This window comes from Entelurus aequoreus, linkage group LG14 (assembly GCF_033978785.1).
Source record: "Entelurus aequoreus isolate RoL-2023_Sb linkage group LG14, RoL_Eaeq_v1.1, whole genome shotgun sequence".
In the NCBI taxonomy this organism is placed as follows: domain Eukaryota; kingdom Metazoa; phylum Chordata; class Actinopteri; order Syngnathiformes; family Syngnathidae; genus Entelurus; species Entelurus aequoreus.
In genome coordinates, this window is record NC_084744.1 from 57,578,026 (window position 1) to 57,593,025 (window position 15,000).

Below are 15,000 nucleotides of genomic sequence, written 5' to 3' on the forward strand. Positions count from 1 at the left end.
TTTTTAAAACGGCGCTGTACGGAGTGGTACACGGACGTAGGGAGAAGTACAGAGCAGTTGCGTCTCCCAGTCATACTTGCCAACCCTCCCCATTTTCCCGGGAGACTCCCGAATTTCAGTGCCCCTCACGAAAATCTCCCGCGGCAACCAATCTCTTACTCCCTTATGTCTGGACCAATATTGAGCCACAACAGGTCTCGCAACTACGGGACACATAACGTAACCCCAGCCTCTACTGTAGCGTCTATTCTGTGCGCCTTATAATGCGGTGCGCCTTATATATGAACAAAGTTTTAAAATAGGCAATTTTTTAAAGGTGCGCCTTATATATGAACAAAGTTTTAAAATAGGCGATTCATTGAAGGTGCGCCTTATAATGCATTGCGCCTTATATATGAACAAAGTTTTAAAATAGGCCATTTATTGAAGGTGCGCCTTATATATGAACAAAGTTTTAAAATAGGCCATTCATTGAAGGTGCGCCTTATAATGCGGTGCGCCTTATATATGAACAAAGTTTTAAAATAGGCCATTCACTGAAAATGCGCCTTATAATGCGGTGCGCCTTATATATGAACAAAGTTTTAAAATAGGCCATTTTTTAAAGGTGCGCCTTATATATGAACAAAGTTTTAAAATGGGCCATTCATTGAAGGTGCACCTTATAATGCGGTGCGCCTTATATATGAACAAAGTTTTAAAATAGGCCAATCATTGAAGGTGCGCCTTATAATGCGGTGCGCCTTATATATGAACAAAGTTTTAAAATAGGCCATTCACTGAAAATGCGCCTTATAATGCGGTGCGCCTTATATATGAACAAAGTTTTAAAATAGGCCATTCACTGAAAATGCGCCTTATAATGCGGTGCGCCTTATATATGAACAAAGTTTTAAAATAGGCCATTTTTTAAAGGTGCGTCTTATATATGAACAAAGTTTTAAAATAGGCCATTCATTGAAGGTGCGCTTTATAATGCGGTGCGCCTTATATATGAACAAAGTTTTAAAATAGGCCATTCACTGAAAATGCGCCTTATAATGCGGTGCGCCTTATATATGAACAAAGTTTTAAAATAGGCCATTCACTGAAAATGCGCCTTATAATGCGGTGCGCCTTACATATATGAACAAAGTTTTAAAATAGGACATTTTTTAAAGGTGCGCCTTATATATGAACAAAGTTTTAAAATAGGCCATTCATTGAAGGTGCGCCTTATAATGCGGTGCGCCTTATATATGAACAAAGTTTTAAAATAGGCCATTCACTGAAAATGCGCCTTATAATGCGGTGCGCCTTATATATGAACAAAGTTTTAAAATAGGCCATTCACTGAAAATGCGCCTTATAATGCGGTGCGCCTTATATATGAACAAAGTTTTAAAATAGGCCATTTTTTTAAAGGTGCGCCTTATATATGAACAAAGTTTTAAAATAGGCCATTCATTGAAGGTGCGCCTTATAATGCGGTGCGCCTTATATATGAACAAAGTTTTAAAATAGGCCATTCACTGAAAATGCGCCTTATAATGCGGTGCACCTTATATATGAACAAAGTTTTAAAATAGGCCATTCACTGAAAATGCGTCTTATAATGCGGTGCGCCTTACATATATGAACAAAGTTTTAAAATAGGCCATTCATTGAAGGTGCGCCTTATAATGCGGTGCGCCTTATATATGAACAAAGTTTTAAAATAGGCCATTCACTGAAAATGCGTCTTATAATGCGGTGCGCCTTACATATATGAACAAAGTTTTAAAATAGGCCATTCATTGAAGGTGCGCCTTATAATGCGGTGCGCCTTATATATATGAACAAAGTTTTAAAATAGGCCATTTATTGAAGGTGCGCCTTATATATGAACAAAGTTTTAAAATAGGCCATTCATTGAAGGTGCGCCTTATAATGCGGTGCGCCTTATATATGAACAAAGTTTTAAAATAGGCCATTCACTGAAAATGCATCTTATAATGCGGTGCGCCTTACATATATGAACAAAGTTTTAAAATAGGCCATTCATTGAAGGTGCGTCTTATAATGCGGTGCGCCTTATATATATGAACAAAGTTTTAAAATAGGCCATTTATTGAAGGTGCGCCTTATATATGAACAAAGTTTTAAAATAGGCCATTCATTGAAGGTGCGCCTTATAATGCGGTGCGCCTTATATATGAACAAAGTTTTAAAATAGGCCATTCATTGAAGGTGCGCCTTATAATCTGGTGCGCCTTATCGTGCGGAAAATACGGTACCCAGAACCCCTTGCAACACTAACTCTTCCGGGACGCTACAATATACACCCCCCACCTCAACCCCATTTTTTTGCGGTTTATTTGGGTAAGCACTCTATTTATGTCGAAATAGCACGGCTTCAAATTACACATTTCTAACAGTCTAACACGTTGGCGTGCTACGGTATTAGCCGTAAAAGCTAATTATGTCAACACGCATGATACACGCATGACTCACTCGATGGACAGTTATCTGTTTGGTCCAGCTAGCCGGGAACGTTTATTTCCGGTTTATTTGGGTACGCACTCCATTTATGTTAAAATAGCACGGCTTCAAATTACACATTTCTAACAGTCTAACACTTTGGCGTGCTACGGTATTAGCCGTAAAAGCTAATTATGTCAACACGCATGATACACGCATGACTCACTCGATGGACAGTTATCAGTTTGGTCCAGCTAGCCGGGAACGTTTATTTCCGGTTTATTTGGGTACGCACTCCATTTATGTCAAAATAGCACGGCTTCAAATGACACATTTCTAACAGTCTAACAAATTGGCGTGCTGCGGTGTTAGCCGTAAAAGCTAATTATGTCAACACGCATGATACACGCATGACTCACTCGATGGACAGTTATCTGTTTGGTCCAGCTGGCCGGGAACGTTTTTTTCCCCCCCGGTTTATTTGGGTAAGCACTCCATTTATGTCAAAATAGCACAGCTTCAAATTCCACATTTTGCAGCTTCGAGTCACTTTCACCTCACTCTCTCGGCTTCCGTCTGCTACAACGTTTCACCCTTCATTCGTGCTCGCTTCTAGAAGCAGCGGGTTCATCCTCCGTATATTCAGCTTCAAAAAGAGAAGGTCGTGAATCCTCATTTGTCCCAAAATAGTCATCTTTGTTGTTTGTTACCAAGTCTGCCATGATTAGAAAACACTTGCGTTTGTTTACGGAAGTAGGAACACACATTTGTTGCCAGAAGTTGGAAGTGCGCTGCTATGGAAACGGAAATAAGTGCACCAAGGAATTAGTTCTGGTAAAATATGGTAAATATTGTACAAATTACATATTGTTATGAAGGTGTCTGTTACTACATTATATATGTACTTGCATTGTGTATATTGTACAAATTACATATTGTTATGAAGGTGTCTGTTACTACATTATATATATACTTGCAGTGTGTATATTGTACATATTACATATTGTTATGAAGGTGTCTGTTACTACATTATATATATACTTGCAGTGTGTATATAAAACATATTACATATTGTTATGAAGGTGTCTGTTACTACATTATATATATATATATACTTGTAGTGTTTATATAAAACATATTACATATTGTTATGAAAGTGTCTGTTACTACATTATACAGTATATATACTTGCAGTGTGTATATTGTACATATTACATATTGTAATGAAGGTATCTGTTACATTATATATATACTTGCAGTGTGTATATTGTACATATTACATATTGTTATGAAGGTGTTTGTTATTACATTATATATATACTTGCAGTGTGTATATAAAACATATTACATATTGTTATGAATGTGTCTGTTACTACATTATGTATATACTTGCAGTGTGTATATTGTACATATTACAAATTGTTATGAAGGTGTCTGTTACTACATTATATATATACTTGCAGTGTGTATATTGTACATATTACATATTGTTATGAAGGTGTCTGTTACTACATTATATATATATACACTTGCAGTGTGTATATTGTACATATTGTTATGAAGGTGTATGTTACTACATTATATACAGTATATATATATACTTGCAGTGTGTATATTGTACATATTACATATTGTTATGAAGGTGTCTGTTACTACATTATATATATACTTGCAGTGTGTATATTGTACATATTACATATTGTTATAAAGGTGTCTGTTACTACATTATATATATACTTGCAGTGTGTATATTGTACATATTGTTATGAAGGTGTCTGTTACTACATTATATATATACTTGCAGTGTGTATATTGTACATATTACATATTGTTATGAAGGTGTCTGTTACTACATTATATATATACTTGCAGTGTGTATATTGTACATATTACATATTGTTATGAAAGTGTCTGTTACTACATTATATATATACTTGCAGTGTGTATATTGTACATATTACATATTGTTATGAAGGTGTCTGTTACTACATTATATGTATACTTGCAGTGTGTATATTGTACATATTGTTATGAAGGTGTCTGTTACTACATTATATATATACTTGCAGTGTGTATATTGTACATATTACATATTATTATGAAGGTGTCTGTTACTACATTATATATATATACTTGCAGTGTGTATATTGTACATATTGTTATGAAGGTGTCTGTTACTACATTATATATATACTTGCAGTGTGTATATTATACATATTACATATTATTATGAAGGTGTCTGTTACTACATTATATATATACTTGCAGTGTGTATATTGTACATATTACATATTATTATGAAGGTGTCTGTTACTACATTATATATATACTTGCAGTGTGTATATTGTACATATTACATATTGTTATGAAGGTGTCTGTTACTACATTATATATATACTTGCAGTGTGTATATTGTACATATTACATATTGTTATGAAGGTGTCTGTTACTACATTATACTGTATATATACTTGGTTTGTAGTGCAGTTTTTTGAAGCCTGATACTGATAAAGCCTATTAGAGGCACTATTTGAGAAGAACTGCTCTAATGTCATGTATCGAAATCAATTGCCAAGATTTAGTTTGTACTGTGTGTCATAACTGAGGGCAGCACGGTGGCAGAGGGGTTAGTGCGTCTGCCTCACAATACGAAGGTCCTGAGTAGTCGTGAGTTCAATCCCGGGCTCGGGATCTTTCTGTGTGGAGTTTGCATGTCCTCCCCGTGACTGCGTGGGTTCCCTCCGGGTACTCCGGCTTCCTCCCACCTCCAAAGACATGCACCTGGGGATAAGTTGATTGGCAACACTAAATTGGCCCTAGTGTGTGAATGTGAGTGTAAATGTTGTCTGTCTATCTGTGTTGGCCCTGCGATGAGGTGGCGACTTGTCCAGGGTGTACCCCGCCTTCCGCCCGATTGTAGCTGAGATAGGCTCCAGCGCCCCCCGCGACCCCGAAGGGAATAAGCGGTAGAAAATGGATGGATGGATGGATAGTTTGTACTCAGTGCAGTTTTATTTAGGTACTGTATGGCAGCTATTTTAAACAGGCTGCTATAGTGAAGAGCCCAGAGTCTATTATGTAATGTCTAATTGTGTCACATTGATTGAAGTGCTCCGACACCTCAAATCCCCTGAATAATCCAACAATTGCGTAATAAGTCTCACACGTTTTCCCCCCGCGTCAGAAGCTTGCAGCTCCCAGGTGCCGTCAAACCTCCAAACGCTCCAAGTACAGAAATGATCCATGCCCCAAAACATGCATACGCCATGAAACACGTGCGCCATGAAAATCCTTTTGAGTCGAAACGCTACAAGAGAAAGAGTAGAGAAAGTTGATGGGCACACTGCAAGTATATATATATATAATGTAGTAACAGACACCTTCGTAATAATATGTACAATATACACACTGCAAGTATATATATAATGTAGTAACAGACACCTTCATAACAATATGTAATATGTACAATATACACACTGCAAGTATATATATAATGTAGTAACAGACACCTTCATAACAATATGTAATATGTACAATATACACACTGCAAGTATATATATAATGTAGTAACAGACACCTTCATAACAATATGTACAATATACACACTGCAAGTATATATATAATGTAGTAACAGACACCTTCATAACAATATGTAATATGTACAATATACACACTGCAAGTATATATATATAATGTAGTAACAGACACCTTCATAACAATATGTACAATATACACACTGCAAGTATATATATAATGTAGTAACAGACACCTTCATAACAATATGTACAATATACACACTGCAAGTATATATATAATGTAGTAACAGACACCTTCATAACAATATGTAATATGTACAATATACACACTGCAAGTATATATATATAATGTAGTAACAGACACCTTCATAACAATATGTACAATATACACACTGCAAGTATATATATAATGTAGTAACAGACACCTTCATAACAATATGTAATATGTACAATATACACACTGCAAGTATATATATAATGTAGTAACAGACACCTTCATAACAATATGTAATTTGTACAATATACACACTGCAAGTATATATATAATGTAGTAACAGACACCTTCATAACAATATGTAATATGTACAATATACACACTGCAAGTATATATATAATGTAGTAACAGACACCTTCATAACAATATGTAATATGTACAATATACACACTGCAAGTATATATATATAATGTAGTAACAGACACCTTCATAACAATATGTAATATGTACAATATACACACTGCAAGTATATATATAATGTAGTAACAGACACCTTCATAACAATATGTAATATGTACAATATACACACTGCAAGTATATATATATAATGTAGTAACAGACACCTTCATAACAATATGTAATATGTACAATATACACACTGCAAGTATATACATAATGTAGTAACAGACACCTTCATAACAATATGTAATATGTACAATATACACACTGCAAGTATATATATAATGTAGTAACAGACACCTTCATAACAATATGTAATATGTACAATATACACACTGCAAGTATATATATATAATGTAGTAACAGACACCTTCATAACAATATGTAATATGTACAATATACACACTGCAAGTATATATATATAATGTAGTAACAGACACCTTCATAACAATATGTATAATATACACACTGCAAGTATATATATAATGTAGTAACAGACACCTTCGCAATAATATGTACAATATACACACTGCAAGTATATATATAATGTAGTAACAGACACCTTCATAACAATATGTAATATGTACAATATACACACTGCAAGTATATATATAATGTAGTAACAGACACCTTCATAACAATATGTAATTTGTACAATATACACACTGCAAGTATATATATAATGTAGTAACAGACACCTTCATAACAATATGTAATATGTACAATATACACACTGCAAGTATATATATATAATGTAGTAACAGACACCTTCATAACAATATGTAATATGTAAAATATACACACTGCAAGTATATATATAATGTAGTAACAGACACCTTCATAACAATATGTAATATGTACAATATACACACTGCAAGTATATATATAATGTAGTAACAGACACCTTCATAACAATATGTAATATGTACAATATACACACTGCAAGTATATATATATAATGTAGTAACAGACACCTTCATAACAATATGTAATATGTACAATATACACACTGCAAGTATATATATATAATGTAGTAACAGACACCTTCGTAATAATATGTACAATATACACACTGCAAGTATATATATAATGTAGTAACAGACACCTTCATAACAATATGTAATATGTACAATATACACACTGCAAGTATATATATATAATGTAGTAACAGACACCTTCATAACAATATGTAATATGTACAATACACACACTGCAAGTATATATATAATGTAGTAACAGACACCTTCATAACAATATGTAATATGTACAATATACACACTGCAAGTATATATATAATGTAGTAACAGACACCTTCATAACAATATGTAATATGTACAATATACACACTGCAAGTATATATATAATGTAGTAACAGACACCTTCATAACAATATGTAATATGTACAATATACACACTGCAAGTATATATATAATGTAGTAACAGACACCTTCATAACAATATGTAATATGTACAATATACACACTGCAAGTATATATATATAATGTAGTAACAGACACCTTCATAACAATATGTAATATGTACAATATACACACTGCAAGTATATATATAATGTAGTAACAGACACCTTCATAACAATATGTAATATGTACAATATACACACTACAAGTGTATATATATATAATGTAGTAACAGACACCTTCATAACAATATGTAATATGTACAATATACACACTGCAAGTATATATATATAATGTAGTAACAGACACCTTCGTAATAATATGTACAATATACACACTGCAAGTATATATATAATGTAGTAACAGACACCTTCATAACAATATGTACAATATACACACTGCAAGTATATATAATGTAGTAACAGACACCTTCATAACAATATGTAATATGTACAATATACACACTGCAAGTATATATATAATGTAGTAACAGACACCTTCATAATAATATGTAATATGTACAATATACACACTGCAAGTATATATATATAATGTAGTAACAGACACCTTCATAACAATATGTAATATGTACAATATACACACTGCAAGTATATATATAATGTAGTAACAGACACCTTCATAACAATATGTAATATGTACAATATACACACTGCAAGTATATATATATATATAATGTAGTAACAGACACCTGAAAGGTAATTTGTTAAATATTTGGCTTTAAAAATGGGTTGCGATAATTAGGGATGTCTAAATCCAATATTGATATCGGTCTGATATAGGCAAAAAAAGCAAGTGTCGGATGATATCATGTAAAATCTCCGATACTCGTGCAAAGCAGGACAGATAGTTATTAACATCTAACTGTCCTCCCATTAGCACACACGTTTGGTCTTTCCTTGTATTTTGGTTAAGTCCTTTACAAAAGGTAAACATGGTCGGCTGTAGTCTACTAGGAGCTAACAACTACACAACGGCTAAGCACAAAATAGCACACAAGCTAGACAAATGTGATAGAGTTATTTACTAAAGGTAAACATGCTAAGCTATAGGCGACCAGGAACTAGCAGCTACACAACAGCTAAGCACAAAATAGCACATAAGCTAGACAAATGTAATAGAGTCATTTACTAAAGGTAAACATGCTAAGCTATAGGCTACACAACAGCTAAGCACAAAATAGCACACAAGCTAGACAAATGTGATAGTTATTTACTAAAAGGTAAACATGGTAGACTATAGGCGACTAGGAACTAGCAGCTACACAACAGCTAAGCACAAAATAGCGCACACGGTAGACATATGTGGTAAAATAATTTACAAAAGGTAAACATGCTAAGCCATAGGCTACTAGGAACTAGCAGCTACACAACAGCTAAGCACAAAATAGCACACAAGCTAGACAAATGTGGTAGTTATTTACTAAAATGTAAACACGGTAGGCTATAGGCGACTAGGAACTAGCAGCTACACAACAGCTAAGCACAAAATAGCACACAAGCTAGACAAATGTGATAGTTATTTACTAAAAGGTAAACATGGTAGGCTATAGGCGACTAGGAACTAGCAGCTACACAACAGCTAAGCACAAAATGGCACACAAGCCAGACAAATGTGATAGTTATTTACTAAAAAGTAAACATGGTAGGCTATAGGCTACTAGGAACTAGCAGCTACACAACAGCTAAGCACAAAATAGCAGACAAGCTAGACACGTGATAGAGTCATTTACTAAACGTAAACATGCTAAGCTATAGGCTACACAACAGCTAAGCACAAAATAGCACACAAGCTAGACAAATGTGATAGTTATTTACTAAAAGGTAAACACGGTAGGCTATAGGCGACTAGGAACTAGCAGCTACACAACAGCTAAGCACAAAATAGCACACAAGCTAGACAAATGTGGTAGTTATTTACTAAAAGGTAAACATGGTAGGCTATAGGCGACTAGGAACTAGCAGCTACACAACAGCTAAGCACAAAATAGCACACAAGCTAGACAAATGTGGTAGTTATTTACTAAAAGGTAAACATGGTAGGCTATAGGCGACTAGGAACTAGCAGCTACACAACAGCTAAGCACAAAATGGCACACAAGCTAGACAAATGTGATAGTTATTTACTAAAAGGTAAACATGGTAGGCTATAGGCGACTAGGAACTAGCAGCTACACAACAGCTAAGCACAAACTAGCACACAAGCTAGACAAATGTGATAGTTATTTACTAAAAGGTAAACATGGTAGGGTATAGGCGACTAGCAACTAGCAGCTACACAACAGCTAAGCACAAACTAGCACACAAGCTAGACAAATGTGATAGTTATTTACTAAAAGGTAAACATGGTAGGCTATAGGCTACTAGGAACTAGCAGCTACACAACAGCTAAGCACAAAATAGCACACAAGCTAGACACGTGATAGAGTCATTTACTAAACGTAAACATGCTAAACTATAGGCTACACAACAGCTAAGCACAAAATAGCATACAAGCTAGACAAATGTGATAGTTATTCACAAAAGGTAAACATGGTAGGCTATAGGCGACTAGGAACTAGCAGCTACACAACAGCTAAGCACAAACTAGCACACAAGCTAGACAAATGTGATAGTTATTTACTAAAAGGTAAACATGGTAGGCTATAGGCTACTAGGAACTAGCAGCTACACAACAGCTAAGCACAAAATAGCACACAAGCTAGACAAATGTGGTAGTTATTTACTAAAAGGTAAACATGGTAGGCTATAGGCGACTAGGAACTAGCAGCTACACAACAGCTAAGCACAAAATGGCACACAAGCTAGACAAATGTGATAGTTATTTACTAAAAGGTAAACATGGTAGGCTATAGGCGACTAGGAACTAGCAGCTACACAACAGCTAAGCACAAACTAGCACACAAGCTAGACAAATGTGATAGTTATTTACTAAAAGGTAAACATGGTAGGGTATAGGCGACTAGCAACTAGCAGCTACACAACAGCTAAGCACAAACTAGCACACAAGCTAGACAAATGTGATAGTTATTTACTAAAAGGTAAACATGGTAGGCTATAGGCTACTAGGAACTAGCAGCTACACAACAGCTAAGCACAAAATAGCACACAAGCTAGACACGTGATAGAGTCATTTACTAAACGTAAACATGCTAAACTATAGGCTACACAACAGCTAAGCACAAAATAGCATACAAGCTAGACAAATGTGATAGTTATTCACAAAAGGTAAACATGGTAGGCTATAGGCGACTAGGAACTAGCAGCTACACAACAGCTAAGCACAAACTAGCACACAAGCTAGACAAATGTGATAGTTATTTACTAAAAGGTAAACATGGTAGGCTATAGGCTACTAGGAACTAGCAGCTACACAACAGCTAAGCACAAAATAGCACACAAGCTAGACAAATGTGATAGTTATTCACAAAAGGTAAACATGGTAGGCTATAGGCGACTAGGAACTAGCAGCTACACAACAGCTAAGCACAAAATGGCACACAAGCTAGACAAATGTGATAGTTATTTACTAAAAGGTAAACATGGTAGGCTATAGGCGACTAGGAACTAGCAGCTACACAACAGCTAAGCACAAACTAGCACACAAGCTAGACAAATGTGATAGTTATTTACTAAAAGGTAAACATGGTAGGGTATAGGCGACTAGCAACTAGCAGCTACACAACAGCTAAGCACAAACTAGCACACAAGCTAGACAAATGTGATAGTTATTTACTAAAAGGTAAACATGGTAGGCTATAGGCTACTAGGAACTAGCAGCTACACAACAGCTAAGCACAAAATAGCACACAAGCTAGACACGTGATAGAGTCATTTACTAAACGTAAACATGCTAAACTATAGGCTACACAACAGCTAAGCACAAAATAGCATACAAGCTAGACAAATGTGATAGTTATTCACAAAAGGTAAACATGGTAGGCTATAGGCGACTAGGAACTAGCAGCTACACAACAGCTAAGCACAAACTAGCACACAAGCTAGACAAATGTGATAGTTATTTACTAAAAGGTAAACATGGTAGGCTATAGGCTACTAGGAACTAGCAGCTACACAACAGCTAAGCACAAAATAGCACACAAGCTAGACAAATGTGATAGTTATTCACAAAAGGTAAACATGGTAGGCTATAGGCGACTAGGAACTAGCAGCTACACAACAGCTAAGCACAAACTAGCACACAAGCTAGACAAATGTGATAGTTACTTACTAAAGGTAAACATGGTAGGCTATAGGCGACTAGGAACTAGCAGCTACACAACAGCTAAGCACAAAATAGCGCACACAGTAGACATATGTGGTAGAGTCATTTACAAAAGGTAAACATGCTAAGCTATAGGCTAATAGGAACTAGCAGCTACCAAACAGCTAAGCACAAAATAGCACACAAGCTAGACACATGTGATAGTTATTTACTAAAAGGTAAACATGGTAGGCTATAGGCTACTAGGAACTAGCAGCTACACAACAGCTAAGCACAAAATAGCACACAAGCTAGACACGTGATAGAGTCATTTACTAAACGTAAACATGCTAAGCTATAGGCTACACAACAGCTAAGCACAAAATAGCACACAAGCTAGACAAATGTGATAGTTATTTACAAAAGGTAAAATGGTAGGCTATAGGCTACTAGGAACTAGCAGCTACTCAACAGCTAAGCACAAAATAGCACACAAGCTAGACACGTGATAGAGTCATTTACTAAACGTAAACATGCTAAGCTATAGGCTACACAACAGCTAAGCACAAAATAGCACACAAGCTAGACAAATGTGATAGTTATTTACAAAAGGTAAACATGGTAGGCTATAGGCTACTAGGAACTAGCAGCTACACAACAGCTAAGCACAAACTAGCACACAAGCTAGACAAATGTGATAGTTACTTACTAAAGGTAAACATGGTAGGCTATAGGCGACTAGGAACTAGCAGCTACACAACAGCTAAGCACAAAATAGCGCACACAGTAGACATATGTGGTAGAGTCATTTACAAAAGGTAAACATGGTAGGCTATAGGCGACTAGGAACTAGCAGCTACACAACAGCTAAGCACAAACTAGCACACAAGCTAGACACGTGATAGTCATTTACTAAATGTAAACATGCTAAGCTATAGGCTACACAACAGCTAAGCACCAAATAGCGCACACGGTAGACATGTGGTAGTCATTTACAAAAGGTAAACATGGTAGGCTATAGGCGACTAGGAACTAGCAGCTACCAAACAGCTAAGCACAAAATAGCACACAAGCTAGACAAATGTGATAGTTATTTACTAAAAGGTAAACATGGTAGGCTATAGGCGACTAGGAACTAGCAGCTACACAACAGCTAAGCACCAAATAGCGCACACGGTAGACATGTGGTAGTCATTTACAAAAGGTAAACATGGTAGGCTATAGTCGACTAGGAACTAGCAGCTACACAACAGCTAAGCACAAAATAGCACACAAGATAGACAAATGTGGTAGAGTCATTTACAAAAGGTAAACATGGTAGGCTATAGGCGACTACGAACTAGCAGCTACCCAACAGCTAAGCACAAAATAGCACACAAGCTAGACAAATGTGGTAGAGTCATTTACTAAAGGTAAACATGCTAAGCTATAGGCTACACAACAGCTAAGCACAAAATAGCACACACGCTAGACAAGTGTGGTAGAGTCATTTACTAAAAGGTAAACATGGTAGGCTATAGGCGACTAGGAACTAGCAGCTACCAAACAGCTAAGCACAAAATAGCACACAAGCTAGACAAATGTGATAGTTATTTACTAAAAGGTAAACATGGTAGGCTATAGGCGACTAGGAACTAGCAGCTACACAACAGCTAAGCACCAAATAGCGCACACGGTAGACAAATGTGGTAGAGTCATTTACAAAAGGTAAACATGGTAAGCTATAGGCGACTAGGAACTAGCAGCTACACAACAGCTAAGCACAAAATGGCACACAAGCTAGACAAATGTGATAGTTATTTACTAAAAGGTAAACACGGTAGGCTATAGGCGACTAGGAACTAGCAGCTACACAACAGCTAAGCACAAACTAGCACACACACGGTAGACATATGTGGTAGAGTCATTTACAAAAGGTAAACATAGTAGGAGTTGCAGCTACTCAACAGCTAAGCACACAATAGCACACAAGCTAGGCATACGTAACACGTGTCCCTAATAGAACAATATGATAATAACACCACATTTGTCAATATAAACAAGCATCAAAGTCCCTAAAGCAGAAACCTATTAGAACGTTTTCAGTAACAACTGTGTCCGCATGATTCAAAAAGAGAATGTGCCATAATCTAAACTTAATTCAATATTGCGGCCACTATCAATCGTGAGTAATTTTACTTTTCCAACATTTCCCGCTACAAAATTAAAAAGAATGTATGATTTGTATCTGTACTTTTTATAAAACTGCGAAACATCAAGTTTTTTTGAAAAGGTAATATCCCTCGTGTGCCCTGGCTTACTTGAGTAGTCCTGCCACAGCTCTCGCCTCGTCTCCCGCGCTGATCAGAGCAAACGCCGCAGTTTTGGTGTCTGGGAAAAGCAATGATAAATAGTTGAAAAAAAAACATATTCTGTGTCTTTTTTCCCATTCAGAGAATGTAAACAGGAAGGCGTTCAAACAAAGTGTGAAACCAGGATGGTATTACTTTGGCAGGAAAATGGTAAGTTACTTTTGTGTATTTATTTATTTGCATACGCACAACACAAAGTACAAACCCCAAAACCAGTGACGTTGGCACAATGTGTAAATGGTCAATAAAAACAGAATACAATGATTTACCAAAAAAAGGCGGTAATGCATCAAAAAGCGACATTAGTGTGTAAAGGATATCACCACATGGGCTCGGGAACACTTCAGAAAACCACTGTCTTT

General features: G+C 35.8%; 1 protein-coding gene across 2 annotated transcripts in view; it reads left to right on the plus strand.

The window, feature by feature from the left end:
• Window positions 1-15,000, plus strand: part of LOC133665104 (protein-cysteine N-palmitoyltransferase HHAT-like protein) — a 62,050-nt gene that overhangs the window by 12,425 nt on the left and 34,625 nt on the right. For both annotated transcript variants that reach the window (XR_009828687.1, XM_062070307.1), the window contains exon 3: window positions 14,721-14,788. Coding sequence is in view for 1 of the 2 variants with exons in the window: in XM_062070307.1 (XP_061926291.1) it covers window positions 14,721-14,788 (68 nt within the window). In the remaining variant the exon portion in view is untranslated. The remainder of the gene's footprint in view (window positions 1-14,720; window positions 14,789-15,000) is intronic.